Raw genomic sequence first — 27749 nt, 5'->3', positions numbered from 1 at the left:
GTTTTTTTTTTTTACCACCTCTGGTTAATAACAGACATAACATTGTACAAGATATTGGCTGGATACATGTTCAAACAAATATTTGGGTACAACAACTTGTCCATAATACATACCTTTTTATATATTTTTTTCAATTTTTTTATTTGTGTATTTATATCTACTTAAAGAGACACAGATCCATTAGCTACTTTGGGTCCCAGGACAATGAATCTAAAGGTGACATAAAACACAGAGGGGGGAGATATTTGTTGTTGTTTTTTTTAAAAAAAGAAGAAGTAGAGAGTGAAATACTCGAGAGTAGGCGCCATGGGAGACAATATCTACCTGCAACATTCCTTCTAAAAGTAAAATAAAAAAATTAAAATTGAGAAGCCCGTTGATGTGAGTCAACTTCAACACCTCATCATAGCTGGCTGTGATGGAAGGAACTGTCCATGCAATGCACCAAAAAATAAGAGAGCAATTGAAGAATCAGGTGTTTCCCCCTCCCCCCATCCCCATGATAAAGTCCCCCCCCCCCAACAGTCATCGCCTTTTACTTTGTACTTTATAACTACAACTTTGCTATCAGAACAGTAGGGAAAGAGAACAGACAGACCACCTGCCCTTGAAAAATAAGACACCCAAGAACTGAAAATTAATTTGTCAAGTGCAGTTCCAGCTGCAAATAAGTTGGTTTCATTTCCCCCCCTCCCAAAGGTCTATAACACGAGTTAGATGTTTGATTGAAAATTCGGAGAGGTATGAGCGCAGATCTCTTGCAGGTTTAAATACCGGAGACTCCCACATTGACATTTTGGCAGCTGTTTTCCATTTCTATATCTATTTTTTTCTTTTAAAATATATTTCCATAGTATGTACCCCTTCCAGGTTTTTTTTGTTGTTGTTAAATGGTTCAGTTCCTTTCCCGACGAAAAAAAGTGGACTACAATTCGTCTGATCGAACCACGTGGAAGAGGGTGACGTTGTAAAGGATTTGATGACCGTTGTTCCACGCATAGAGGGCTCTGTCCTTGGGGTTGTAGTCCAACATGGAAATGTGGGAGTATTTGTTTAGGAAGGGGATATCGATGTATTCGTAAGTGGAGGTGTTGGTCTGATAGGCGTAGGTCACTTTCGTACCCCCCGAGTAACCATTGGTGACATATAATGTGCCACAAATTATGAACCCTTCTCCAGCGCTGCGTTTGGGGTAACTGGTGTTCCAAGTCTGGATGCTCTGCAAAGTGTTGGGGTCCAGCTTGCTGATGACAATGTTCCCCGCATTCTGGTTGGTGGCATAGACGGCCCACAGGCCATTCTCATCCACCATGAGGTCAATGTCCGAGTGGCCACCCCAGGCATAGTGGTAGACATTGTTATAGCCGGCATAGTCCAGGCTACGAGTCTTAAGGATGGTCTCCGTTTTCAAGTCAAATTTGATTATGATGTGGCTTTGGTATTTGTTGAAAAAGATGGAGCCGTTATAGACCACTTGTCCTGTCCCAGACCATGGGTGAGGGAGGCGGTGGGAGGTGAAGTTGTCTGTGTTAATGAAATCGGACATGGATTTGTACTCCCGGACAAAGCGATTGTTGTGATAGCTGTCCATATACCAGACCTACAGAAAATGCATACAGATATCAGCATTAGGAAGAAGGAAAAAAAGATGTTTGAGAAACATTCTGTATAGATACCAGGTTGTGTCCAAAGTTAGTCCTACTCAGAGTAGATCCATTATCCTCTTTACCCAGGCTTTTGACACTTGACGTGCATGTTTTTAGGAGCCACCTTATATATGTGTTTGTCAGTTGTTTTAAATGGTTTTTTATTTATTTTAATGCCTGGGACCTTAGGGTGTAGGACGTTTATAAAATTATGCACAGCATGGAAAAAGTGGAGAGAGATTTTTCTCTCTCTCCCTCTCTCATAAGGTTAGAACTCATGGACATTCCAAGAAGATGAATGTTGCAATATCCAGGACAGATAAAATGAAGGGCTTCTTCATGCAGAGCGTAGTTAAACTATGAAACTCAATTCCACAAGAAGAAGTAATGGCCACCAACCTAGATGGCTTTAAAAGAGGAGCCAAATTCACAGAGAAGGCTACCAATGACTGCCAGCTACGATGGCTGTGCTTCTGAATGCTAGTTGTTGGAAACTGCAGGAGGGGAGAGAGCTCTTTGGCTCAGGTCCTGTTTACTGGTTTTCCATAATGGACATCTGGTTGGCCACTGTGAGAACAGGATGATGGACTAGATGGGCCTTTAGCTTCATCTAGCAGACTCTTCTTATGTTGCTGGATTTGACCCACTTAGGTATACTAATTTAAATTGGTCTACTCTGTGTAGTTGTATGCAACATTCTGCTTTGCTGCCTGTTGTAAATAGCAGCAAGAATGAACTGAGAACTAATTCAACCATGTGCTTCAATGCTAATCAACAGCTTGTGGGTTCAGTTGGGAAACTGGGGTCTCCACAATACCATTGCAGATGGAATATATTTCTACAGAGTCAGTTCACACATTTAACTGCATGTCCTGTAGAGCAATATAGTAATTAAATACCCTGCAATCGAGTGATGATTTTAAAAAGCCCCATTTCTAGTACATACTAAAGGGCATGAGACACTCTCTGCAGCATCCCATCTAAGGAGCATAGGAATATATGGGGCAAGGCAGTTCCTTAGGGAACCTGGCTCCGAGCTGTGAAATAATGGACAAATTTTGAGAAACAATGAAAAGGTGTGTGTGTGTGTGTGTGTGTGTGTGTGTGTGTTTGTGTGTGTGTGTGTGTTTATGAAAGCATAATTCTGTGAATGGGAACTGTCAAATATCCCTTGTCATTCTGTCCATGGTTTAGTATGGGATCAAAGGAAGAAGCTCAGGATCATATTACAGATGCAGTGAGGTTCATCATCTTACCTTGCTCTCACCCTCTGGAGCTAGTGGGTCTGTCATCCATGAGCCAAACCTGGATCCAGATGTCTTGACTGTGATTGGGTCACTTATTGCTGTCAGTTTCCCACAGGCTGCAGAAAGGTTGAACACAATGGGAGTGAGCAAACTATGTGATTTTTTTAATGGTGCCCTGTCTAAATCAGCTATTATCTTGGGATTTTTTTTTGGGGGGGGGGAGGGATGGCTTTCCATTTCATCAGCCACCCAGTCAGATCCTTGGCTGGAGCACTATCACTGAATGTGAACAGGAAAGCCCCTGTAAACATTAGCAGACCATGTGCAGAATTCTTATACAGGTATACACTTCACTGTGTCTTGAGTAGACCCTTTTCTAACCCTGGTGGCCATACTCTGAATAACATTTGCTGAGAACTGCAGGAGGGGAGAGTTGTTATTGTGCTCAGTCTTGCTTGGGGCTTCCCATAATAAACATCTGTTGGCCACTGCGAGAACAGGATGTTGGACTAGATGGGCCACCAGCAATGCTCTCCATGTGGAGGTCAACTGTGAGAGCAGAACCTCCATGCTCAAGGGGAGTCTAGCTCTGAATGCCAGTTGCTGGGAAATCACAAGTGGGGAGAGTGTTGCTGTTGTGCTCAGGTCCTGCTTATGGATTTCACATTGGCACTTCTCCTTGGCCACTGTGAGAACAAGGTGCTGGACTAGATGGACCATTGGCCTCATCCAGCTGAGCTCTTCTTAGCTTCTTTTGTTCTATCCATCTGCAAGGAAATTCCCTCTTTTCAAAAACTGAGTTTACAAAGAAAGCACTCCGCTTTCAAGAGGGAACACAGGGCATTGCCTTTAACTGAGCCAGACCACAGGTTCATCCAGATAAGCATTGTTAGCACTGACTGGCAGAAGCTCTCCAGGGTTTCAGGGCTTTCCCAGTTGTTACCTGGAGATGACCTTACCAAAGTGAGTGAAGGAGACACAGGATGTTAGGATTCCAATGCACCTTGCACCCAGATAGGCATGTAGCCCCTTGCATTGCAGTGAGTTGGACTAGATGGCCCTTTGGGAACCTTCCAATTCAACCATCCTATGATTCTATCACCATCCAGGGTGTTTGTGATGCCACGAAACACTCATAAACTGCTCAGGTGAAAACAAAAACAAAAAGAGTGGTTTTGTGAGACACAACAGGGGTTCCCTTCTTGGATCATCCAATGATCATCCACACAGGTCGGATAGCCATCTGTTGGGGATTCTTTGGCTGTGACTCCTGCATTGCAGGGGATTGGACTAGACCCCTGGGGTTCCAACTCTCCAATTCTAGGATTCTTTCTGGATAGCAAAATGTAAGCTCAAGTCAGCTGTAAAAGTGCTAAACAATGGGCAGTAGTGGAGATCTGAACAGCACATTCCAAACAGCAGCTGACATCACCACCACGGTGCATTAGAGTGATTACAGTGCCCATGACTCCCTCCTCCTTCTCTAATTAATGGTAATTAAATTGAGAATTGTCAGCCACATCCAGTGGCCTCCTTCTCTTAACAAACAGCAGCCTTATTAAGAAAACTGCCTTCTGGCACTCCTAAGAAAGGAAATTGTTCTGAAAACAGCTGGGATGCTAATGGTGCAAAGGAGCAAAGAAAGGAAATTGACCAGAATCAGGACTTTTGATGATGGAGCAGAGAAAACTCTTTCATGTTTTCACTCTTGCTTACAAAACCACTGATTTGTTGGGTAATTGGTATTTGCCAGTTGCTATTGAGCCAAACGTTATAGTGCTTCTCAGTCATCTAAGCTGGCATTTTTTATCACTGGCATGCCACTGTATTAACTGAGAGTTCCTTGATGTTTTCAATGCTGTTAGGACTGCCTATGCCATGTTCACATCAGCACTATGATGCCACTTTAAACCATCATGACTTCCTCCAAAGAATTCTGGGCACTATAGTTTGTTAAGGGTGTTGGGAGATGTCCGAAGACCCCTCTTCCTCTCTCATGGATTTAGATCAGGCATCGGCAAGGTTATCCGGCCATGGGCCGGATCAAGCCCACAGAGAGTGTCCGTGGGCCGGACATGCGCAATGCGATGCTGAAAATCACATCTATGCATGCCCAGACACCAAAAATCTGCCTGCGCAGAAGGGATTTTCGGGATCTGGACATGTGCAGACGCAATTTCCAGTATCTGCGTGTGCACAGATGCAATTTCCGGCACCGCTCGGCAAGTCCTTGTGCCATGTGTGGGAGGCTTGCCAAGTGGGCGACTCGGTTGGCGGGCAGTTCGTGGGCCAGTAAAATGACCTTTGTGGGCCGCATCTGGCCCATGGGCTGGAGGTTGCCGACCTCTGATTTAGATGGATCAGTTCTCTGATGGACTCAGTTTAAGGCAGTTCAGGAGATTGGCTTTTTTTTTTTTACATGTTTCACATGCAAAAGGTCCCAGGATCAGTTCCGAGTATGTCCAAATAGGGCAAGCATGGCCAAACGTGGCCCTCCAGCTGTTTTGGGACTACAACTCCCATCATCCCTGACCACTGGTCTTGTTAGCTAGGGATGATGGGAGTTGTAGTCCCCAAACAGCTGGAGGGCCAAGTTTGGCCATGCCTGAAATAGGGGTTTCCTGCTGTCAGTTGCAAGGTCCATGGTCCTGACATGTGTGCTCCACATGTATTCCACCCTGCGCCTTTGTCTCTGTCCAGGGTCCTGACCTCTCCAGAAAGAATCTGGTTCAAGACAGCCTTCCATGGACCTTCCTTCCTGCATTCTTGTCTGGGACCCTAGATGTTATTGGGAACACAAACCCCCAGCCAGTTCCATAAATTTATGTGTACCTCACACTCAAAACAGGGGGCTCAAAGTACACCTTGGAACATAATTAGGAATGGAATTGAAAATAAAACTGCTGAATTGAAACATAATGCTGTTATACAATTCTATGGTGTGGCCACATATTGAGTACTGTGTTCAGTTTTTGTCCCCTCACCTCAGACAGGTTCAGAAAAGGACCACCAAAATGATCAAGGGGATGGAGTGACTCCCTTAGGAGGAAAGGCTGCAGCATTTTGGACTTTATAGTTTAAGGAAGAGGCAAGGAAGAGGAGACATGATAGAAGCTTCTAAAATGATGCATGGCATGGAGAAAGTGGATAGAGACTTGGGGCAGATAAAAGGATGTGCTCCTTCATACAGCAAATAGTTAAGACTATTGAACTCACTCCTGCAGGAGGGAGTGATGGTCATTGATTTGAATGGCTTTAAAAGAGGACTGGGAAAATTCATGGAGCAGAGGCCCATTGCTGGCTACCAGCCATGATGGCTGTGCTCTGACTCCACAGCTGGAGAGAGCAATGTTTCTTAAAAACCAGTTGGAAACCCCAGGAGTTGAGGAGGCTCTTTTGCTCAGGTCCTGATTGAGTTTCCCATTGAAGCATTTGGTTGGCCACTGTGAGAATGGGATGTTGGACTAGTTGGGCCATTGGCCTGATCCAGCAGGCCTCTCCTTATGTTCTTATATAAACTTCATTTACTAGCATTCACAGATATATGAACCAAGCATCCATTTACTGGCTTCACCAAATGATAATGTGTGGAAAGAGGTGGCTGGGGAAACAACCACTCCAAAATTTTGCTCACAGTTCCTGTGACTGTTTCCTACCTCCACATTACCTGTATCAACACATTCCCCTCCTTGCCCCAATTGGTGCCATTTGCTAAGATCTAACATCTTATTGGGGATCGCATTCTGAGCAGGTCGAGGCCGTACTGTTACACCCCCAGGCGTCATAAAGCCTATGTGGAATGAGAGCAATGCTTTGGCTCTCATTCTGAATGAATGTACAATTTTATGCCTTTTTCTGTCCCACACTGAAAACTTACACCCCTCAAAAAAAGTGGGTTCAGAGAATGCATCTTATCCTTTTTCAAAATGATCTCAGTTTGTCAAAGTACTCAACACCCAGGTTTTGAAGTTCTGATGAATGTGTGTGTATGAAATAGAAGATAATAATTTGGCCCTTGTTACAGAGTTGGTGAATCAGAAAGTGGGCAGACTAGGGGTCTTCAGTGCAGTGATTTGAAACATGAGCCCTGCTGACTCCTGAGAACACACCTGTCCAGCCATTACCCTGTTTTGCTTCTCAATTGCTTGTTTTATTTTAATGAAGCATGTCTTAGTGCCCCAATGGAATTGTTATTGCCTATTTTAATTACGGATTGGTCTTAAGAGTTGTAAACCGCTAAGAGGCCAATTTGGCATGTAAGCGGCATATAATCAATAAATAACACTGGGCAATTATGGTTGCATCCAACTTAAGTTCTACTCAGAAAAGAGGTAGTGCAATTAATATACCTAAATTTGCCACATCCATCAGTTCAGTGGGTCTTCTCTAAGTAGGGGTATCATTGGCTACAACTGATTCATTTGGCACTTTGAGACAGGAGTAACGGGAAACAAGGAAAAGGCTCCATCTCATCCTTTCAAGCAGTCTCATCCAGCCACCTATTTTGTTGGAAACTGAAGGGCAGCAGAGCAGAAGTCACCCTCCAGGAAAACAGATAGGGCCTAAGGTCTACCTGTTGTGGACCCAGAGAGTAGGAGTAAAAGGATCAGCAGCAGGATGTTGGGGGGGTGACCACAACTTCATAGTTCTGTGTCCGTAATAAGCATAAAGAGAGCCTGGGTGCTACATCAAGTCAAAGGGGACCTCTAAAGTCTCGTGTCCTGTTCCCACAGGAGAACTGGATGCTACAATAGGAAGCCAATGAGCAGAACCTGAGCACAGAAGCAGCAACTCTCCCTGCTTGTGATTCCCAGCATTTGCCTCCATGGCAACCATTTGATGGCTGGTAGTCCCCCCCCCCCTGGAAAACCGCACTCCAGAAAGGTTGGTGACCCCTGATCCACTTCAGTGGATGCTGACAAGCAGCAGCTCATCAGAATTTCAGATAGGATGTACCTGGAGATCTGTTGGGGATTGGACCTGGGACCTTCTGAATGGCAATCCTATCTCCTGGCACAGAATTGTGGGCATCACTCCAATGCTTACGAAATCTCCCTAATGTGTGAATGTGCTGACGTGTGCAGTTAATGAACAATATCCTTGCTACCTGAATCATTTGTTTCCTTTCAAGGTTCTCCTTTGAACTTTGACCCAAAGGTAACCAATGAGCAATGCATTCCAGGAATGTGTGATGTAGAACAAGGCAAGAGCATCACTGTCTCCAAGTTCACAGACCAGCTTATAGTCATCTAGGACATGTTGGGGGCTGGAACCATAATCATGCAGTAGCTGGGACTTATTCCCCCCTTCCTCCTCCATTTTTGCAAACTGGATAAAAAGGAGAGTATCTCTGAGCATGTTCAGAGTGCTTGCCAAAGAACATATTTTGGTCCTTGCAATGATTTGTTTGTTCAGTGGGATTTTTCACTTCTCTCTCTGTACAGCAAATGCGCGCACACACCCTAAACACATATTGAAGTACTCCCTATCACTTCCAAAGTGGCTCCCTGTGTGTGTGTGTTGTCCAAGAATCACTTGACCCAAAGCCCCACAGCTGAAACATGCTGTCTGATACTTTGGAGTCCAACCAAACAACACCTCCCAGTTTGGAAACCTGATTCCTGATCTGTGGAGATCCTATGGAGACTCAAGGAAATGCACTCTGCACCACCTCATGAGCACCTTTGCCCATGCTTTCTCTCATTCTTTCTCTCCCCCCCCCCTCTTTTCCATGGTTAAAACCTTGGCACTGAAACAGGTGCTAGGTTAGGAACACAAGCCCCACCTAGTGCAGTACTATCTGTCCTGACTGGCAACAGCTTCCCAGAGTTTTAGACCAGGGGGGCATTTCCAACCCCTGGGACTGACCGTGGGGATTTCTGCATGCAAAATACATGCTCTGCCTCTGTGTTATGGACTCTCCCCTAAAATATTACATTTCTAGTCCCCATTGTTCAGAATTAAGGGGCCAAATGGACACTGGCTCTCCAGGCTTTCAGAAAAGGGTATTTCCCCAGCTCTAGCTATGCATGTCAGAGATAGAACCTGGGACCTCCTGGGACGATAAACAGCAGATGCTTTGCCACTGAGCTATGGTCATCCCGCTAAGAATAAGGTAAGGTTCTAGTCCTCATTGTTTTCAATAAAGGGTTGCCTTAAATAGGAACACTGGAAGCTACTTTATACTATTGGTGTATCTTGCCCAGTAGAATCATATAATTATAGAATTGTAAAGTTGGAAGGGACCCCAAGAGTCATCTAGCCCAACTCCCTGGAATGAAGGCATCAAGGCTAAAGAATCCCTGACAGATGGTCATCCAAACTCTGCTTAAAAACTTCCAATAAAGGAGAGGCCACCATCTGTCAAGGTCATAGAATCATATGAAGGGACCCCAAGAGTCATCTTGTCCCTCCCCCCTCTTGCAGTGCAGGAATCACAGCTAGTGTTTCTGACATTGACTGGCAGCAGCTCTCCAGCAAGTCTTTCCCCAGCCCTAACATGAGATGCACGGGCAGTCTTTGGCACATAAGGCGGATGCTCTACCCACTGCACTACCGCCCCCTTCCCCTCAAGGAAGGGTTATGTCCTCTTGACATAAAGCTTGGCTCTATACACATGGCTCCTAAACCTCTTGAGTCTTGGTGACTGGTTGACATTAAACGGGTTAGAGGCATGTGCCCCCTGCCCTCTCCTCCACCAGGGCAGGTCTTCCTCCTCCTGCTCGCTTGGGTCGTGCAGGCCTACCTAATTTTTGCATGCAAGCCCGGAGTCTCTCCTCAAGATTTGACACTCTGTTCTGAAGCTCTTCGTAGTCATAGGCGCCAATCTCCTCCTGGAGCTCGTTAAGAACTGACGTCAGATTCTGGACCTCCTCTTTAAACTGCAAAACCAATTTGGCATCGGCCTTGTACTCCTCCAACACAGGGATCAGGGGCCTAAGCTCCTCCATTTTCGCTTTAATCGCCTGCAAGGTTAAAATAAGCTTGGTTTCAATGCTCTGGTCTGCAAAAGCCCTGCTCACCCCTCGCCTACCTCTAAGAGAGCTGCCTGCCTGGGATGTGCTTTCTCCAACACCCTCACAACAAAAGACCATCATTATTATTAGTATTATTAATGCTTGCTGAGTAGGGGTGGGGGTGGGTGTCCAAATGTGGAAAAGATATATAAATATAAATATATTATATAATATTAAACAGTCTGGAGCACACCATCTTATTTGGGAAAAAAGGCCTTTATTTAGAATTTTTTTTCTTTTTTTTTTTAGAATGCAACATCTTAAGGTTACATGCTTCAGTCACATACACAAATTCTTTTTTTCCCTTTTCCATAAATTAATAATAATAATAATAATAATAAATAAATAATGCATCAACAAGGATTTTTGCAAAACTAGTCATGAAATGCATCTCTAACAGTTTACATGCAAAAGTTAGAACTCTCGGCTGTTTGTGACGCTGGAATAATGGTGCTAATTTGCCAAAAAACGGAAACAAAAAGAATTAAGAATAATCAAATGAAGAGGAAATAAAGGATGGCGGGAAAGGCTCTCTGCTTTCTGCTTTTTTTTCATGGTTACATGGAGGGGGAATGAACGGCTTCTTCAGTCAGTGCGACATTGGGTGTTAAAATTTCTTTTAAGTTAGCCCTGAAAGCAAGAAAATGAGAGGCGGTTGAACAGCTAGCTTGCTAACCTCCTTAAACAGACAGCAGCTATTAACAGACTGTTTCTTTTCTTTTTAAAACATGAATTAATCAATTAAGACAAAATAAAATAATGGGTTCTGGTCTTCCTAACTGTGCTTGACTCTCAAGCAAGCCCGGTGGGTTTACTCGGAGGTCAATTCAGTTAGCGGGATTGCAATCTGGAAAAACAGATGCCCCCCCCAGCCCACCCCCAAGAAAAGGAAAACACTTTAATGACTTGGGCACAGCTACACCCTATGTTTAAAGAACTGTGATACTATTTTAAACAGCTATGGATTTACTAACTGTAGTTTGTTCAGAGTGCCGAGAATTGTTAGGAGACACGCCCCCCCTTCTCCTCAAAGGGCTCCAATTCCCAGAGTTCCCTTGAAAGAGGCATTGACTGTTAAACCACTCTGAGAGGAGACTAAGGGGGCCTTTTAACTACTCTCAGCATACCCTTAACAAACTAGAACTCCCAGAATTTTCTGCTTAAAGTGGTTTTGTCATGCTTTCAATGTATGGTGTGAATGGGATCCTTCTCTTCTGCCTCATCCACACAGTAACTTTGTCAATGGTAGGGTTGCAAAGGGGAAAGGACCCTGAGGTTTAAGAGGTCCCCTCAAAAACAAAGCAAAAAACCCCTTCTAAATTCAGTTGTGGATAGAACTGGTGCAGGGGCGATAACTCCTGCAGGGTCAATAGCCAGTCTGAGCGGCTGGACAATTTCCTTCCCCCTCTAATTGAATACATCGGTGTGTGTCAGTGTGTGTGTGTGTGTGTGTGTGTGTGTACCTTCCAATGATTTCAAATCATTACTTTTATGTAAACTGCACTATTAGTGCGCAGCCCTGCATCCTTTCTATGAGGAAAGATCATAACTCAGTGACAGAGCATATGAGATGCAGTCCTAAAATGGTTTAGCTCTAGGCACCTCCAGGTAAGAGGAGACTAGGATTCCGGTCCTAACGGTTCTGGAAAAGGGGCTGAATTAAATAGGAACATAGGAAGTTGCTTTATATTGAGGCAGGCCACTGGTCCATCTAGCTCAGTATTGTCCACACTGACTTAGCAGTGGCTCTCCAGGGTCTCAGACAGGGGACTTTCTAAGCCATAATAGGAGATGCTGCTGGGGATTGAACCTGGAGCTGTCTGCATGCAAAGTGCATGCTCTGCCACTGAGCTACAGCCCTTCACACACAAACAAAGGTTCTTGTGCTCACAATTCTGAAGACAGGGCTGAATAATAGGAATACAGGAAGCTGTGGGATACTGAGTCAGACCATTGGTCTCTCTAGCTCAGTATTGCCAACACTGACAGGGAGCAGCTCTCCAGGGTTTCAGCCAGGGAATCTCTTCCCAACCCTATCCAGTGATGTCAAGGATTCAACCAGAACCTTCTGCATGCAAAGTGGATGCTATACCAGTGAGCTAGTGCCTTTCTTTGGACAAGGTTCTAGTCCTCATGATTGTGAATAAATGGTTGAGTCTATCGGAACATAGGAAACTGCCCTTTTCTGCCATTGGTACATTTAGCTTAGCAATACCTACACTGACTGGCAGAGGCTCTTCGGTGTTTCAGGCAGAGGAACTTCCCAGCTTTAGCTGGGGATTGAGCCTAGGACCTTCTATATGCAAACCAAACCCTCTACATGCTGAGCTAAGACCCCTCTTCCCCCCCCCCCCCAAAGCAGCTCAGTTTCATCCCCTGGGCAAGAAGCAAGCTCACCTTGAACTGTCTGGCCAGGTGCTGCTTGTGACTCTCTTCCACTTGCTTGAACTTCGACTCCAGGCCTCTCATCTGGTTCTCCATCTTCTCAACGTACTGTAGATCCCGCTGGGTCCGCCTGTCCAACACTTCTATTGACTGGGACATGTTTTGTACCTGAGCAGGAAGGTGGGTTGGAGGGAGGCAGGTCAGGGACACACAGAAGATAAACAGAAGCCGTTAACTTGAGAAGTAGCCAGTTTCCCCCCCCCCCCACAAGCACAGCTTCAACAGACAGGTGAATGGAAGAAAAATAGTGAATATGTTTCTACTTATGCTTGGTACTCTAATGGACAAATCCATGCTGATCAGTGGCTATCAGCTGGAAGCCGTATTCCCTCTGAATCACAGACTTTAAAGAGAATTGGACAAATTAAATTCATGGAGGTGAAGGGTATCAATGGCCACAATGGCCATAATCTGCTTCCATGGTTGGAAGCAGAAATGCTTCTGAACACCAGTTGCTGGAAACTACAGGAATGGAGAGGACACTTGGGTTCAAATTCTGCTGTGGGGTGGGGCCTCCTCTAGTGGGCATCTGGTTGGATAACAGGACACTGGACTTTGTGGGCCATTGGCCTGATGCAACGGGGCTCTTTTCATAGATGCCCATTGTGATAGAAGAACCTCCATGCCCACGGAGTATTAGCTCTACATACCAGAGAATGGGGAACATCTGGCGAGTGTTCTTGTTGTGGGTGCCCACTATGAGAATTGGCTGTTGGACTGGATGGACTCCTGGTCTGAACTTATGGTGCTGTTTCATTTTATTATCCATGAAATTGGTGAGGATGCAGGCACTACCCACAGAGCTATTGCCCTTCCCCTAAAAATGAAGGAATATTCTGGTCCTCATAGTTCTGAATAAAAGGTTGAATTAAACAGAAAGCTGTGTTAGTATGTAGAGTCAGGCCACTGATCCAACTACTTCAGTATTGACAACACTGACTGGAAGGATTTCAGACAGGTCTCTCTCTCTCTCAGCCCTTCCTGGAGATGCCATTGGGCCTTGAACCTGTGGCCTTCTGCATGCAAAGCAGTTGCTCTACCATTGAGCTACCAACCTTCCCCTAAAAATAAAGCAAGATTCTAGTCCTCATGGTTCTGAATAAGCATGTAGGTGCTATGGCCCATCCCCAATGTTCTTATAACCAGTTAAACTCATCATCTTTGGTGCAAATGAGGACAATCATGGAGCCTCTTTTTTCACTCTTCTGTTCACTCACCTGTCTTCTGAAGCAGAGGAGGCGATTCATTACCGCCTGGGTGTGTTTGACTAAGAAGGATGTCTTCACTGTAAGGTGAATGATCACCTCTTCATTTACACCCGACAGTCATCGATTGCTGGATACAGATAAAGCGGGAGCCCCAGCGATAGAGACAGTTGCTAGGCACCATGAACTCACCTTGATACATTACAGCATCAATCACAAGAAGAGACTCAGGAAGAGGTGGGTGCCATGTAAAAAGCCATCTAATGAATGAGACCAACGCTGGCTATGCACCATTCATTTAAATAACCCCACCATTAAAAAAAACAAATAAACATGGGAACTGTAGTTTCTGAAGGGTGCTAGAAACTGGTATCTGTGGTGGGTAAACTATAGTTCCCAAGATTCTCTCTCTGTGTGTGTGTGTGTGTGTGTGTGTGTGCGCGCGCACTTGTGCATGCTTTAAATATATTGCATGTATGCAATCTGATTTTATACACTTAGGCTGTGTACATAACACACAGCACATAACATTCCCCAGCTCATGTGACTCATGTGAAGCTTGTTATCTACTAATACCCCTAAATCCTTTTCACATGTAGTACTGGCAAGCCAGGCACCCCCATCTTATATTTGTGCAGCTGGTTCTTCTTGCCTAAGCATAGAACCTTTTTGCAAATGGGATGGGGAGAAGGCACCATATTATCCTTCAAAATGTCTTCAGCTATGGGATCACCTCTGTCACATGCCAGTCTCCTGGGAGGATACTTTCCCCTCTGGAAGTATAGTACAAGCCCCCACTCTAAGGCTAGTCCATCTTTGATCATTCATAATTTAGCTTGCTTTCCCTTCCCAGGGGTCAAGCTATGATAGCACTGCCGCTTAAAAATCTCCATGAGGTATGGTGTGATTTTTCGCAATATAAAAGTTACAAGAGTTCACCTTTCTTCACAGAGGAAGCCTGCTGGGTGGCTACGAACTCTAACCATTCAATGGAACCTCCATGCTCAGGAGAACTATACCTCTGAATATCATTCGGAGGCCATTATCAGTGGAAGAACATAACCTCCCAGAAGTAAATGGCTGTCCACAGTCAGAAATGGAGTGTTCATTTAAATCAATGGTTCCCAAAGTAGGCAGTACCACCCACTGTGGGGAGATGGGATTACCTGGGATGCACTAAGAGGCAAGCGGGTGGCAGGGGCATGCTGGAGAGGTAAATGACTACCAGACTTTAAAAAGCTGATATCAACAGATCAAGTTCACCAATTTTGTTGAATTAATTAAACTAAATACTTTTAATTGGATTTTGAATAGGTGTGCAATTCATGGAGACTGCTTTGAATTTTATTGTTATTATCTTTCTTAGTGGTTTATGCAGATTGCTATTCTGAATTTTTCTTTTTTGTAGGGTATGGTAGGGGGCACAGGGGATGAGTTTATGGAAGCAAGGAGGAGGCGGCTAGAATTTTTTTGGGAACCAGCAGCTCAAATGGACTTCAGCTTGAACCTATGCAAGGATTCAGAAATAAAGATTCAGAAATTCTGGACCAGCTAAGATTTACTTCCAGAGTTGGAGGTAAAATAGATATAGAAATACTAATCAAATCCTGGCAGATAGTCTTCCAAATGCCAGGGATAATGGTATCACCCACAAGAATCCAATTAATTTAAAGGGAGGGGGGGCAGAAAAGATGTCATTTCATAAGAATTTATGCATGATCAGTGGAAACCATTAAGCAAAGAATCCCTAGATCCCAAGATTATATCCCTTAATAAGATTCTTCTGATCTCTCTGCCCTGCAGGCTATTAAAATCAGATCACGAGAGTGTTGGTGTAAAATATACATCTCTACATATCACAACTCCTTTTTTTTGGCTAGCATTTGATGTGGGCCATGCTGTCATCTTACTCGAGCTTTTCTTTAATGCCAGGAGGAGAGAGACAACAGCATGGTGCTCCATTTTAATTTTGCTTCCTTCCTATGGTTTTTTTTTTCAATATCGGGGGGAAAATTGGGCCGACTGGCTCTTTGAAAATGTTAAAGCGTTCTGTGAATGGAGAGTAATGCAAACCATGCCAACTGGAAATGTGATGATGATAATAATACTCACCCACTCCTGTTGCTGATTTATTTGGGACAACACCCAGGCTTTGATCTTTTCACGGTTTTAATTAACAAGAATGCATCAGAGTGCCTCAAGCTTTCAAAAATATATTTTTTTTTCCTGCGGCTTTCAGCACCGTAACATCCAAGCATAGCGAATTAATGAAAGCAAATTAATTGATCCCTTCCAAAGCCAGAACAAAATTTGCTCTTCCCAGTAAGTTCCCCCTGCAAGTTTTTAAATGTCAGATATTCTCCCTAGGTAGCTGCTCCTGGGTGCTCAGGTATTTAAAATGTGAGACATGCAATTGCTGCGTTTGAAATTTTGCAGGGTTTGGCAGCAGACATGCATTGGTATTTAAAGTTTATGGTATAACCATGGAAGGGTTATATCTCATAAAAGGTACCTCAGAAGGGAGAATGCCAACTCCTCTATAAAGATACCACAGTTCAGAACAGGAGAAGGGTGTGTGTGTGTGTGTGTGTGTGTGATTTTATGCATTATTTTTTTCCCCTCACAGTTTCATAATTACCCAGGTTTTGACCCATACAACTGGACTTGGTATTATGTGTCCGAGTTCTCCAACCAATATAATTCTACTGATCGAAAGCAAGAATTTCATAATTGTGAACTGTGAACCTTATGCAAAGATTAAACATTTTAGCCATTTTACCAACTGCCTTTTTCTCAACCAGTTGGTTCAAATGAATTTTTTTTTGCAAATAACTAACATTTTATACACTGCAGGGAGAGTTGTTGGGTGACATTCAGGATGACTCAGCTGGAACTCATAACCAGTTTTTCTATTTCCTAACATAATAATAATAATAATAGACTTTTTTTTTAGGGACAAGTTCCCAACTTTCCGCCCCACCAATTAATCAACTAAAGTTGAGTTGATTAACCTACCACTGAAGTTCATTAAATGCTGTATTTCTGGAGTGAAGTAAGGATGGGAGACACAACCCTTTAAAAATACACGCAGGTCCCGCTATCAGAACATTAATTATCTGCAATTCAGTTACTCGAACATAAAGAATTAGCCCGAAACCACGCTCCATGCACAGCTGATTCACATATCTGAGCAGCTGGAGTTTACCCACTCCCTTACTTGTTTTTGTTTTGCTGGTCAACAACAGCCATTTTAAGGCAGAAACCTTGGAGAGTGGCAAGGACAGATCCCAGATGAGAAATGCTCCCACAGGAAATAATGGAAATACCGGTAATCAGCTCATGATGTGAATGCTTGCCTAGCAAACAGGATGCATTGTGTTCGGAAAGGGGGACCTGCTTGTAAAAGCAAGATTAATCTACTACTGAATTTCATTAAAGATTATAGTAGTAGGTTGGTGGAAGGTAGAGGGACATAACCCCCTGTTGTGGTTTTTTGTTTGTTTTAAAAGCAAGTTCCACCAATTAATCAACTTAAAACTTTAGATGATTAACCTACCACCAAAATTCATTAGAGGTTGTATTTGTGGGGCAAGGCAAACACAGGGAAACACACACATTCAAGCTGAAGTTTTGTTACAAATATTCATTCCTCCCCCCCTCCAAAAAAACAAAAACAAAAAACAAAACAAGAGAGCAATTGGGCAATCTTTATCTCAAATCCATACTTTGTTATGCAGTAGTTAAGCTCAGCTCAGTTTGCATTGCATTCCAGAGTAGCCACTAGGCCCTCCCACCCTCTGGTCTTCCTGGGACACCTGGTTACCTTTTCTAATAGCTGCCGCAGTTGCTTCGTCCTGGCGTCGCGCGAGCACATTGTCTGTTGGGGGGCCACCACTGTGCATATACACCGCCCTTCGCTGTCCTGAGCAGAACTGTAGACCTGCCAACTTTCTTCTGGGTTGGTAGGCAACACCTGGTTTGGCATAGGGGAAGGAAGCATAAGAGAACACAGAATAAGAACCTGAGAGGTGGGTCAGACCAAAAGGGGCCCACCTAGGCCAGCGTCCTGTTCTCACAGGGGCCAAATACCTCACAGAACCTAGGAACTGCCTCTGGACTTGGAGGTTCCATAGGGTCCATAGGAACATAAGAAGAGCCTGCTGGATCAGGCCAATGGGCCATCTAGACTAGCATTCTGTTCCCATAGCAGCCCACCAGATGCTTGTGGGAAACTGGCAATGCAGGTAGATGCATGAAGGATAGCCCTCCCCACATACCGGAGAGACAGACAATAGGGAGCTAGATAGAAAGTAGAAAGGGGAGGACTGACAAGATAAAGAAATGGATCAAAGATTGAAAAAATGAGGGAGAAGGAGGAGGAAGAAGAGAAACAAGTTTTTATGGAAGGAACAGGGCCTTTTCAGTGGTGCTTCCCTGACCCTGGATTTCTCCCTGACCCTGGTTTTCTGAAGGCATCTCTGAAAGGACAACCAGACATTGGCATAGCATGGGGTAGACTGGGGGGGGGGGCATGGCCCCAAGCATACAACCAGGCACCCCTACAGCTTCTGTTGGGATTCCTGTCCCGCCCTGCAAAGGCGACAGAGCAGCCCATCAGGGGCTGCTGCCACTGCCCATGCAGGTTCTGGCAGGCTCTATTGGCTCTCGGGGCTTCTATGCCTGCCAGCCTGCCTGCCTGCCTGCAAGGGGTCTCTGAGCCCTAGAGCCCAGCCTGGCCTCACCACTGTGACCACAGCAGAGGCTGGCAACCACAGAAGCACTTGCTCTTTGCTCAGCAGACTGCGCTCTCCGGACAGCAGCCGGAGCAGCCCAGGCCCACGTTGAGCGGGCACAGATGGAGGGAGGTGGGAAGGGAAGACCCCAGTGCAACCCGGCCCGGCGCTCCTCTCTGAGGGCATTAGCGGGATTTGCCTACCAAGAGCTGCATTGGCCAGCCAGGCTCTCCCTTGCGTGGGTGGGCACTGGGCAGGCCCCGCTTGGCTCTCGCGGCAACCCACGCTACGCTGCTGCAACCAGATGCCCCTCCTGGGAAGCCTGAAAGAAGTATTTGGGTGCAAGAGACCTGTGATTCCCAGCAACTGGTATTCATAGACACATTGCCTCTGACAGTGGAGGTAGAAGAGCCCTGTAGCTGATTCACGCCATGTAGTCCACCTAGTCCAGCCTCCTGTTCTCACAGAGGCCACCCAGGTGCCAATTATGGGAACCCCAAAAGAAGGACCCAGGCACAAGAGTCCTCTCCCTTCCTGCAGTTTCCAGCAACAGGCATCCAGAAGCTGTAAAGGCAGGGCATAGCCATCATACAGTTGTATTTAAAAAAAAAAATCTGCCTTTTTACTGTGATGTTTGGGTCTGAAGGGTGTGTCTTGAATAGAGAGTAAACTGCAAAGTCCCAAGAACCAAAAAAAGTGGCCCCCTCCAGCACACATCTATCTATCTATCTATCTATCTCTCTATCTATCTATCTATCTACCGGTATCTATCTATCTATCTATCTATCTATCTCCATTGTCTATCTTATCTGCAGATCTCAGGGCAGTTATTTCACCCCTTTAATTTGAGCATGAGAGAGATTAGGAGGGATGCTGAGAAATCAAGTCACATCAATTAACTTTGAAGGTGGAGGGATCTGCGTCATGCCCTGAATCTCCCTTTTTGCGCCCACATGGAAAAGCGGTGCAAAGCAAGGAACTCTCCAATTGTTATTCCCCATCATCTGGTATGGAGGTTCTGCTGCCACAACAGACCTCCTTAAGGAGACCTTGGCTCCAAAGGGAGCCCATCTAGTCCAGCTTCCTGTTCTCACAGTGGCCAACCAGATGACCAATATGGGAAGCCCACAAGCATGGCTTGAGTGCAACAGCCCTCTCCCCACCTGCAGCTTCTAACAACTGGTATTCAGAAGCATTGCTACCTCTTACCGTGAAAGCAGAGCATAGCCACCATGACTAGTAGCCACTGATAGCCCTCTCCTCCATGAAGTTGTATCCTGCATTAGTCATACTTGGGGCAGGCCTATTAAAATCAACACTTGTGACTAACATTGGCCAATTGATATCAGTGGGTCTACTCTGAGTGAAACCAGCAGACCCCCCCCCCAAGTGTTCCTATTTTCCAGGGACAGTCCTGGATTTACAGAAGCCACCCTGGTTTCTGATTTAATCCCAGAATGTCCTGCTTTTCTTTAGGACATTCCTATTTTCATCAGAGAAATGTTGGAAGGTATGGAATTTTGTGACTCCCAAGCCAAGGAGATAAGTAACTATACAACCTTTAGAAGACACCTGAAGGCAATCCTGCACAGGGAAGTTTTTATGTTTGATGTATTATTATTATTATTATTATTTGGAAGCCACCCAGAGTGCCTGGGGCAACCCAGTCAGATGTCCAGGGTACTACTACTACTACTACTACTACTACTAATGGAATAGGACACCCCTATTTTCATCAGAGAAATGTAGGAGGGTATGAACCTGGTTGTTTAGAACCCAATGCTCAGATAAACTGGGCAACTCCCACCCTTCCATTTGCAATCATGCACATTACTGTTTACTGTGGTTCTTTTAGAATGGACAGAGAAACATCTTGTCCAAATTTTCCAGGTACTTGGAGTTCCAGAGAATGGCTCTAGGGACTATTTTTGTAGCTCTGTAAATAATTAACCACTTTAAAAGCATCTTTATGGTCAGTCTGTTTCACCAAAGTGGGGGGCGGGGGAGGAGGAGGAGGAGAAGGAAAAAAACCCTACAAATGAAAATAGTTCCTTTCACATTTAATCTGTATGTTTCAGACAAGGGGACAGAGGACTGAGACCCCAGATTCTTCATTCCCATACCCAAAGAGCTGCTGCCAGCCAGAGTTGACTCCAGCTTGGTGCCTTCCAGATGTTGTTGGACTACATTGAGGTTTTATATAACCAAGCACTATATGCATTTTATGAAATAAATAAACTACAGCTCCCACCAGCCCCGACAGCCAGCATGGTTGATGGTCAGGGATGACTGGATCATATAATTGTAGAGTTGGAAGAGACCCCAAAGGCTCATCTAGTCCAACCCCCTGCAATGCAGGAATCATAGCAAAACCATCCCTGACCCAGCTTCTGGGACACTGGGGTGTCTTCTGCTTTCACACACTGTCTCCCCTTCCCACATCAACACACCCCTTCCACCCCCACCACAACATTACCCTGCCTAAATAACAACACACACCCTTTTGGCACTGATTCCAAAGTCAACATTCTCTCAAACTCCCCATTTGTCTTTCTCACCTGGAAATAGGTTGACAATATCTTAACAGAGCCAGCGTGGCATAGTGGTTAGAGGATTGGACTAGCATCTGGGAGACCAGGGTTCAAACGCCCTGCTCAGTCAGGAAACTTACACCAGTCACTGGCTCTCAGCCCAACTTACTTCACAGGGTTGTTGCGAGGATAAAATAGCCAGGAGAACTATACACCTTGAGTTCCTTGGAGGAAAGGTGGGATACATTATTATTATTATTATTATTATTATTATTATTATTATTATTATTATTATTTTCAAATCCAGGGGCTCACATATGCAAGAGTTCTGGTCCTTTTCCAAATTACCAAAACCACACCTTGAAAAGACACCAGACTTCTGCTTTCCAAAATAACCTAAATCCAGGAAACTGGCTAACAAAACGACACCTTAAATCATAGCCATAATTATCACAACCGAGCGATTTCTTGGGGGGGGGGATTTCATCTGAAGGGTGTGGAGGGAACAGTCTAAAAAGAGTTTGGGTAGCAGATTCTTCCCTCCCCTCTTCCTGACCCTGAATAGATCATTAATCTTCCCTGCTCAACTGAGACATCTACTGTAAAAATGGCACATCAGCCTCAGCAACAGGGAATATTCCCAAAAGCATATTGGTTTCATAGAATCGTAGAACTGTGGAATTGGAAGGGTAATCCAGCCCAACCCTCTGCAATGCAGGAATCACAACTAAATAATGCCTGACAGGTGGCCATCCAATCTCTGCTTGAAAATCTCCAGTGAAGAAGTCGACCACTTTCCAAGGAAGTCCATTCTACAGTCGAATGGACCTTACTGTTGGAAAGTTCTTCCTAATGTCTAGTTGGGATCTCCCTTCTTCTCACTTGAATCCATTGATTTGGGTCCTGCCCTCTGGAGCAGTAGAAAACAAGCTTGCTCCATTGATCATGTGACAGGCATTCAGATATTTGAAACTGGCTATCATATCCCCTCTCATTCTCCTCTTTTCCAGGCTAAACATCCCAAACTCCCTCAACCATTGCTCATAAGGGTTGGTTTCAAGATCTTTTATCAATTTGGCCGCCCTTTTCTGCACACGCTACAGCTTGCTTCTTTCAATTTCATTTGCTCTAATCCCTTAAAGAGCCTGTGTTTTAATAGCAAACACAGGACATGGTGTTGTTGGTTGTTGTTGTTTTTACATCCCTCCACACACACAAAGATTTACAGCTGCTTTATAAATCTTGCGTTTCACCCCCTATACACACAGTAATTGACCTAGTCAGCAATCATTTCTGAGCAACACACACACACACACACTCACACACACACCCCATATTGCAATGAACAGCATGATTTGCAGCAGAAATCTGAGCATCTGTTTGCTCAGAAGGACGTCTCACTGTTTTCGATGGGGCTTAATCCAGAGTCAACTGCACCCTGCCATCTTAATTCCTGGACAAAAACTACCTCCCGTTTGGAAGATGAAAAAATAAAATGAATTGCTGCATAAATCAAGGCTGTTCCTTCCTATATCCTTCATGCCTCTTTTGGGGTGGGGTGGGAAGGGAATGGTGGCCATGGAGGAGGAGACAGGTGTGAACTGGTGGGCCCCATCACACTTCTCCACCTGTACACCGTTTTCTTGCACAACATCATAAGGTGGTTATAAAAAACACACACACCACAATTTTGACATTGCACACAGCAAGAGATTGATAAACAGGAAGGAGGAGAATGAAAACATGGTCAGCCACAGTTCACTGGGCTTACAATTAGGGAGACGGATTATGGGGGGGGGGTTTCATGCTCTCAGCCATAAAGTGCTCTCTCCCCCCCCACCAGCAAAGCACATCACAGACTCCAAACCCGCTGCATTAAGTCCACTTGTTAGACCAACACTAAGAGGATTCCCCTTAGAGTGGGTATTTCAATGCTCCCCACCAATCACCACTCAGTCCATGTTTCCACACACCATTTTTATCTTTATATGGGACATATAAGCATGCACAGGACTGGGACCCTGATGCAAGCTCTCTTTCTATGAGGCTGGCTCGCTGGTCCTGCTCCACAGTACACTTCCAAATCTCACCCCAGAACCTGTTCACACATGAAGGTGAACAAGCCATTTCTTGAAAGAAGTGTGAATGAAACTCTGCATGCAATAGGGCTGGGCCAGCATTGTACATGACTGAATACATGCCATGCATTTAAAGCATAGTCCTTCCCTGGATGATCCTGGGAACTGTAGTTTGTGAAGGGTGCTGAAAATGGTCGTCCTGTGGGGGGATAAAACTACAGTTCCTGTGATTCTGTTTTATTTATTTTTTAGGGGGGATTTTTGCATTGTTTGATGTGTGGAAGCATATTCAGGTGTTCCAAGACCTCACTTGATGTTTCAGTCCTTGGATGGTATGCAAACCATCCCTTCATTTAGAGAGTGCCGCACCAGGTCAGATGTGTGGACAGATGCAAAAATTGGGTACCACATTCTCCTCCCTCTGACTCTGATGGATAGGATGGAGAGGAGAGGGCAGAGCCCCCTCCCCCCCAAAAAGCACTGCTTGCTTTTTCTTTTTTCTTTTTTAAAGAGGATCCTCAGCCACTTCCCAATCTTAAGACTTCCAAGGACTGGATGAGGAGGAAAGAGAGCTGAAGTCTTTGAAAGCCAAAATGTCTAACTGCAGGCAGGACTGCTGGTGGTCAGGGGCATTGCTAAGGACTCAAAGGTATGAGGCCTGCAATGGCAAGCCTTTGTATAAAATGTGCATCTGATAATCTACAGGGAGGGATTTAGGTGGTGGGAAGCGACTAAATGGTGTGTGTGTGAGTTTGTGTGTGTGAAACCACCCACCCTATAAGCAAAGTTAGTATTTTAAGACAACTTTGCTTATAGGGCAAAGTTATCCATTTCACACACACACACACACACACACACACACTATTTTAAGTTAGAAATAGAGGAAGGGAGTGACACAAGATATATGCCCTCTCCAACCCACCTGCTAACAAGACCCTGATGGATTGAATGCAATATGTCTGTCTCTGTGTATGTAACCTTCCCTATTAGGTAGATGCCTGCCAAGTTGACCACAGGTGGCAGAAGGTGATCTACACACTTCCAGCCAGCCAGCCAGCCAGCCAGCCAGCACCCACCCTGCCCTCCTAAAGGTGTGTCTCCTAGGAGGAGAGAGTTTGGAGGCTCCCAGTTCTGCAAGAACCCACCCATTTGGGGAAAGGCCATCGTAGCTTAGTGACAGCACTTGCTTACCATGCAAAAGTGCCCATGTTTGACCCTGCAACGGCCTCTTCAGACAGGACTGGGAATGTCCCTGCCAGAAACCTGGGACAACCTCTTCTAGTTAGTTCAAGCAGGACTGGGCTAGAGGGACCAAGGGTCTGACTAGCTCTTAAGGTTAATCAGCGGAAGAACATCTACTTTGCATGCAGAAGGTCCGGGGTTCAATCCCCTGCTTGAAACCCTGGAGAGCTACTGCTGCCAGTCTGGGTACTACTGAGCTAGATGGCCCAAGGGTGTGATAAGGCAGCTTCCTACATTCACCAGGAGCAGCTATTTCTTAGTGGGTAGAGCATCTGCTTTGCATGCAGAAGGTCCCTGATTCAATTCCAAAAGTCCTCTGCCTGAAACCCTGGAGAGAGCCACAGCTGCCAGTCAGCGTGGACACTACTGGGCTCGATGGACCAAGGGTCCATGTTCCTCTGCTGCTCCTTCCTCCCCGCCCTCTCCCAAGCCCATCCCCTGTCAAAGAAAGGGGCAACTCACCCCAGTGCTCCTGTCCAAGGTGCCCCCGGAGGCTGCAGTCAGCTTGGTGGTGTTGAGCCCTACCAGGGACGGCAAGGTCTGGGACATCCAGTTGGTAATCATGGCCATGGTGCTGAGGACCACGCCGATCTTCAGCAAAGGCACCGACATCGCGTCGTCGGGGGGCGCCTCCACCTCCTTCCTCCTCTTCTGACTCGCCCCTTCCTCGCCTCGACGGGCAGCCCGGCCGCCGCCGCCTTCATTCTGAGCCGGGCTCCATGCTTCGCGCCAGGCTGGGCTCCGTCGCCCACCAGCCACCCAAACCAGCCGGCCAACCCTGCCACATCCCGCTCGCCCTGGCGCCTGGCAACCCGGTCCCTACCCGGTGGCTACTACAACCACCTTTTAGCTCTCTCTCGGCTTCCTGGGCGCTCCTCACCCGCTCTTGGGCGTCGCACCAGGCTGATGGTTCAGTCAGGAAGCTCTGCAAAAAAGCAGGAGATTGAAGAGATGGAGACGCAAGGGGCGGAGGCTAACGGTTCTGCTTCTGCTCGCCTTTGCAAACCTGGACGGCGCCCGCTCTGCAAAAGCATCCCCAGTTCCTGCGCCTCTTGCGCTGGCTCTGCCTGGGCGAGCGGGGCGGGGATGTAACGGATAGCGAAGAGAGAGAGGAGGAGGAGCCGCCGTGCCCAGCAAGCGCAGGCTGGTGTTAAAGCATCCTTCTACTCTCTGCCGTCCTCCAGAACCCACCTTCTTCTCCCTCCCTCCTCTTCCCGCCCGGCCTTTTCTGACGCCCGCTGACGCCCCCTGGCGTCATCCAGCAGCAAAGAAAAGAGGGGACCGCAAAGGACCCCTCTTGGTAAAGCGCGGAGAAGAAATTCTAGGAACTATATCAGATCAGGAGTGCCTGGCGTGCTCTGGTCCATGGGGTCAGGAAGAGTCGGACACGACTAAACAGCAACAGCAACATATCAGATCAAGCGGGAAGGGAAAGGGAAAGGGGAGAAAGAAAAATCCAGCAGGGATCCATCCAGCTTCCTTGCATCAGGAGGCAGCAATGTTTCTGAATGCCAGTTGCTGGAAAGCACAGGAGTGCATTGTTGTTGCACACAGGTCCTGCTTGTGGGGTACCTGGTTGGCCACTGGAGGAACAGGATGATGGACTGGATGGGCCACTGGCCTGTAATAGCAGGGCCCTTCTTATGGAAGTCTATTGTGATAGCAGAACTTCCCTGCTCAGGGACACTCTACCTCTGAATACCACTTGCTAGGAGTTGCAGGTGAGGGGAGTTGCTGTAGCACTTAGGTCCTTCCTGCAGGTTTCCCATAATGGGCATCTGGTTGGCCACTGGGAGAATAGGATGCTGGAGCAGATGGGCCACTGACCTTATCCAGCAGGGCCTTTCTTGTGGAAGTCTCTTGTGATAGCAGAACCTCCATGCACAGGGAAAGTCTACCTCTAAGTACCAGATGATGGGGAACAACAACTGCGGAGTTTCTGTTACACTAAGATCCTGCTTGTGGGCTTCTTTCCATTGGGACATCTGGTTGGCCACTGTTTGGAAAGGATGCTGGGCTAGATGGACCCCCTTTGGCCTAATCCAGCTGCAGGGCTCTTCATATGTTCTGCTTCCAGTATTGGAGGCAGGATGCCTCTGAATACCAGTTGCTGGGAATCACAGGTGGGGAGAGCTGCTGTTGTGCTCAGGTCTGTCTTGTGGTGGGCATTCCATTGGGGAATCTGCTTTGCCACTATAGGAACAGCCTGATGGATTAGATGGGCTTCTGTGCTGATCCTGCAGCCAGACATCCCCACTGTTGGAGACAGTGTACCTTGGGGGGTCATTTCTGGTTAGAGCATGGTGCTGATAATGCCAAGGCCTCAGGTTTGATCCCTGTATGGGACAGTTGCTTATCCCTGCATTGCAGGGGGGTGGACTAGAGGATCCTCAGGGCCCCTTCCAACTCTGTGATTCTATGCTTCTACTAGCTGGGAATCACAGGTAGGGAGAATGTCTGTTGCACTCAGGTTGGCTGTTATGAGAACAGGGTGCTGGCCTGATCCAGGTGCAGGATTCTTCTGATGTTCACATCCCTCCCTGCAACTATCATTCCACCCTCAGCAACTTTAAAGTCTCCTGTTCCTTAAATTCAAAAATCCATAACTGGACCAAGAAATGAGCCCAACCAAAATGCCGCCAAAGATCATGCAAGCATCTTAATTTCTCCAAACGGCTATGAACATTTGATTCAGCCCAAGGGCCACTTCCCCTTGTGACTGACCCTTCCTGCAAGTCATGGGCGGTGCTAGAGGAAAAAGTGGGCTGTGCCACAGACATGACACATGCCTTTGTACAGTTGGTGACACACCCCAGTCATGCAAAAGTTCACATAAGGGATGGGAGAGGATTCTGCCGAAGTCAGATTCCAAAACAGACTGACATGATTCAATCTGGTCTAATCATGAGCTGTATTGGATCATGAGTTGTCTTCAGGATCTGCAATCTTTTTCATAGGAAGCTGTATTATACCGAGTCCGACACAAAGTTCTAGTATGTAGCACAGTATTGTCAACACTGACTGGCAGTAACTCCTTCCTGGGTTTCAGTTGTGGACAATCCCCAGCGCTACCTGGAGATGCTGCACTCTACTATTGAACTGTACCCTGTCTCATAAAAATAAAGTTAGATTCTAGTCCTCATAGTTTTGAGTAAAGAGCCGAATCAAATAGCTTGGTCAGACCAATGGTCCACTTGCTCAGTATTGTCGACACTGACTGGTAGCATTGACTCTCCAGAGTCTCAGGCAGGGGACTGTCTGGAGATGCTACTGGGGACTGAACCTGGGGCCTTTTGCAGGCAAAGCAGATGCTTTGCCACTGAGTTATGTTCCTCAAACAAGGTGGTCTGGGAGTTACAGGACTGACTGGTATTTTCATTTTACACTCTCTCTCTCTCTCTCTCTCTCTCTCTCTCTCTCTCTCTCTCTCTCTCTCTCCCTCTCTCTCTCTCTCTCCAGCTACCTGGTGACTCTTTTGATGCATTCTTAGGTTGGAGTTGATGACCCTTTGGGTCCCTCCTAACTCTATGATTCTGTGAATGAAGCTTCCCCATTGAATTAATCATTAAAGATCAGAAGCCCCAAATGTCACTTTAGAGTGTCCCT

The 27749-nt window shown here is 46.0% G+C and overlaps 1 protein-coding gene across 2 annotated transcripts in view; it reads right to left on the bottom strand.

Moving 5' to 3' along the window:
* Positions 1–883: 883 nt before the first annotated feature.
* Positions 884–27749, bottom strand: part of OLFM1 (olfactomedin 1) — a 44038-nt gene continuing 17172 nt past the window's right edge. The window contains exons 1-6 of one of the 2 annotated variants that reach the window (XM_033137101.1): positions 24606–25290; positions 17383–17532; positions 12307–12462; positions 9639–9858; positions 2903–3009; positions 884–1600 (exon numbers count right to left, since the gene is read on the bottom strand). In XM_033137101.1, the coding sequence (XP_032992992.1) occupies positions 926–1600; positions 2903–3009; positions 9639–9858; positions 12307–12462; positions 17383–17532; positions 24606–24755 (1458 nt within the window). In that variant the 5' untranslated portion in view covers positions 24756–25290 and the 3' untranslated portion in view covers positions 884–925. Of the gene's footprint in view, positions 1601–2902; positions 3010–9638; positions 9859–12306; positions 12463–17382; positions 17533–24605; positions 25291–27749 lie in introns of those variants that run through there. The other variant, XM_033137102.1, reaches the window with a different exon arrangement.

The sequence above is a fragment of the Lacerta agilis genome, chromosome Z (assembly GCF_009819535.1).
Source record: "Lacerta agilis isolate rLacAgi1 chromosome Z, rLacAgi1.pri, whole genome shotgun sequence".
Lineage (NCBI taxonomy): Eukaryota > Metazoa > Chordata > Lepidosauria > Squamata > Lacertidae > Lacerta > Lacerta agilis.
The sequence above is the reverse complement of the archived record's forward strand: the minus strand, read 5'-3'. Positions and strand labels throughout refer to the sequence as shown.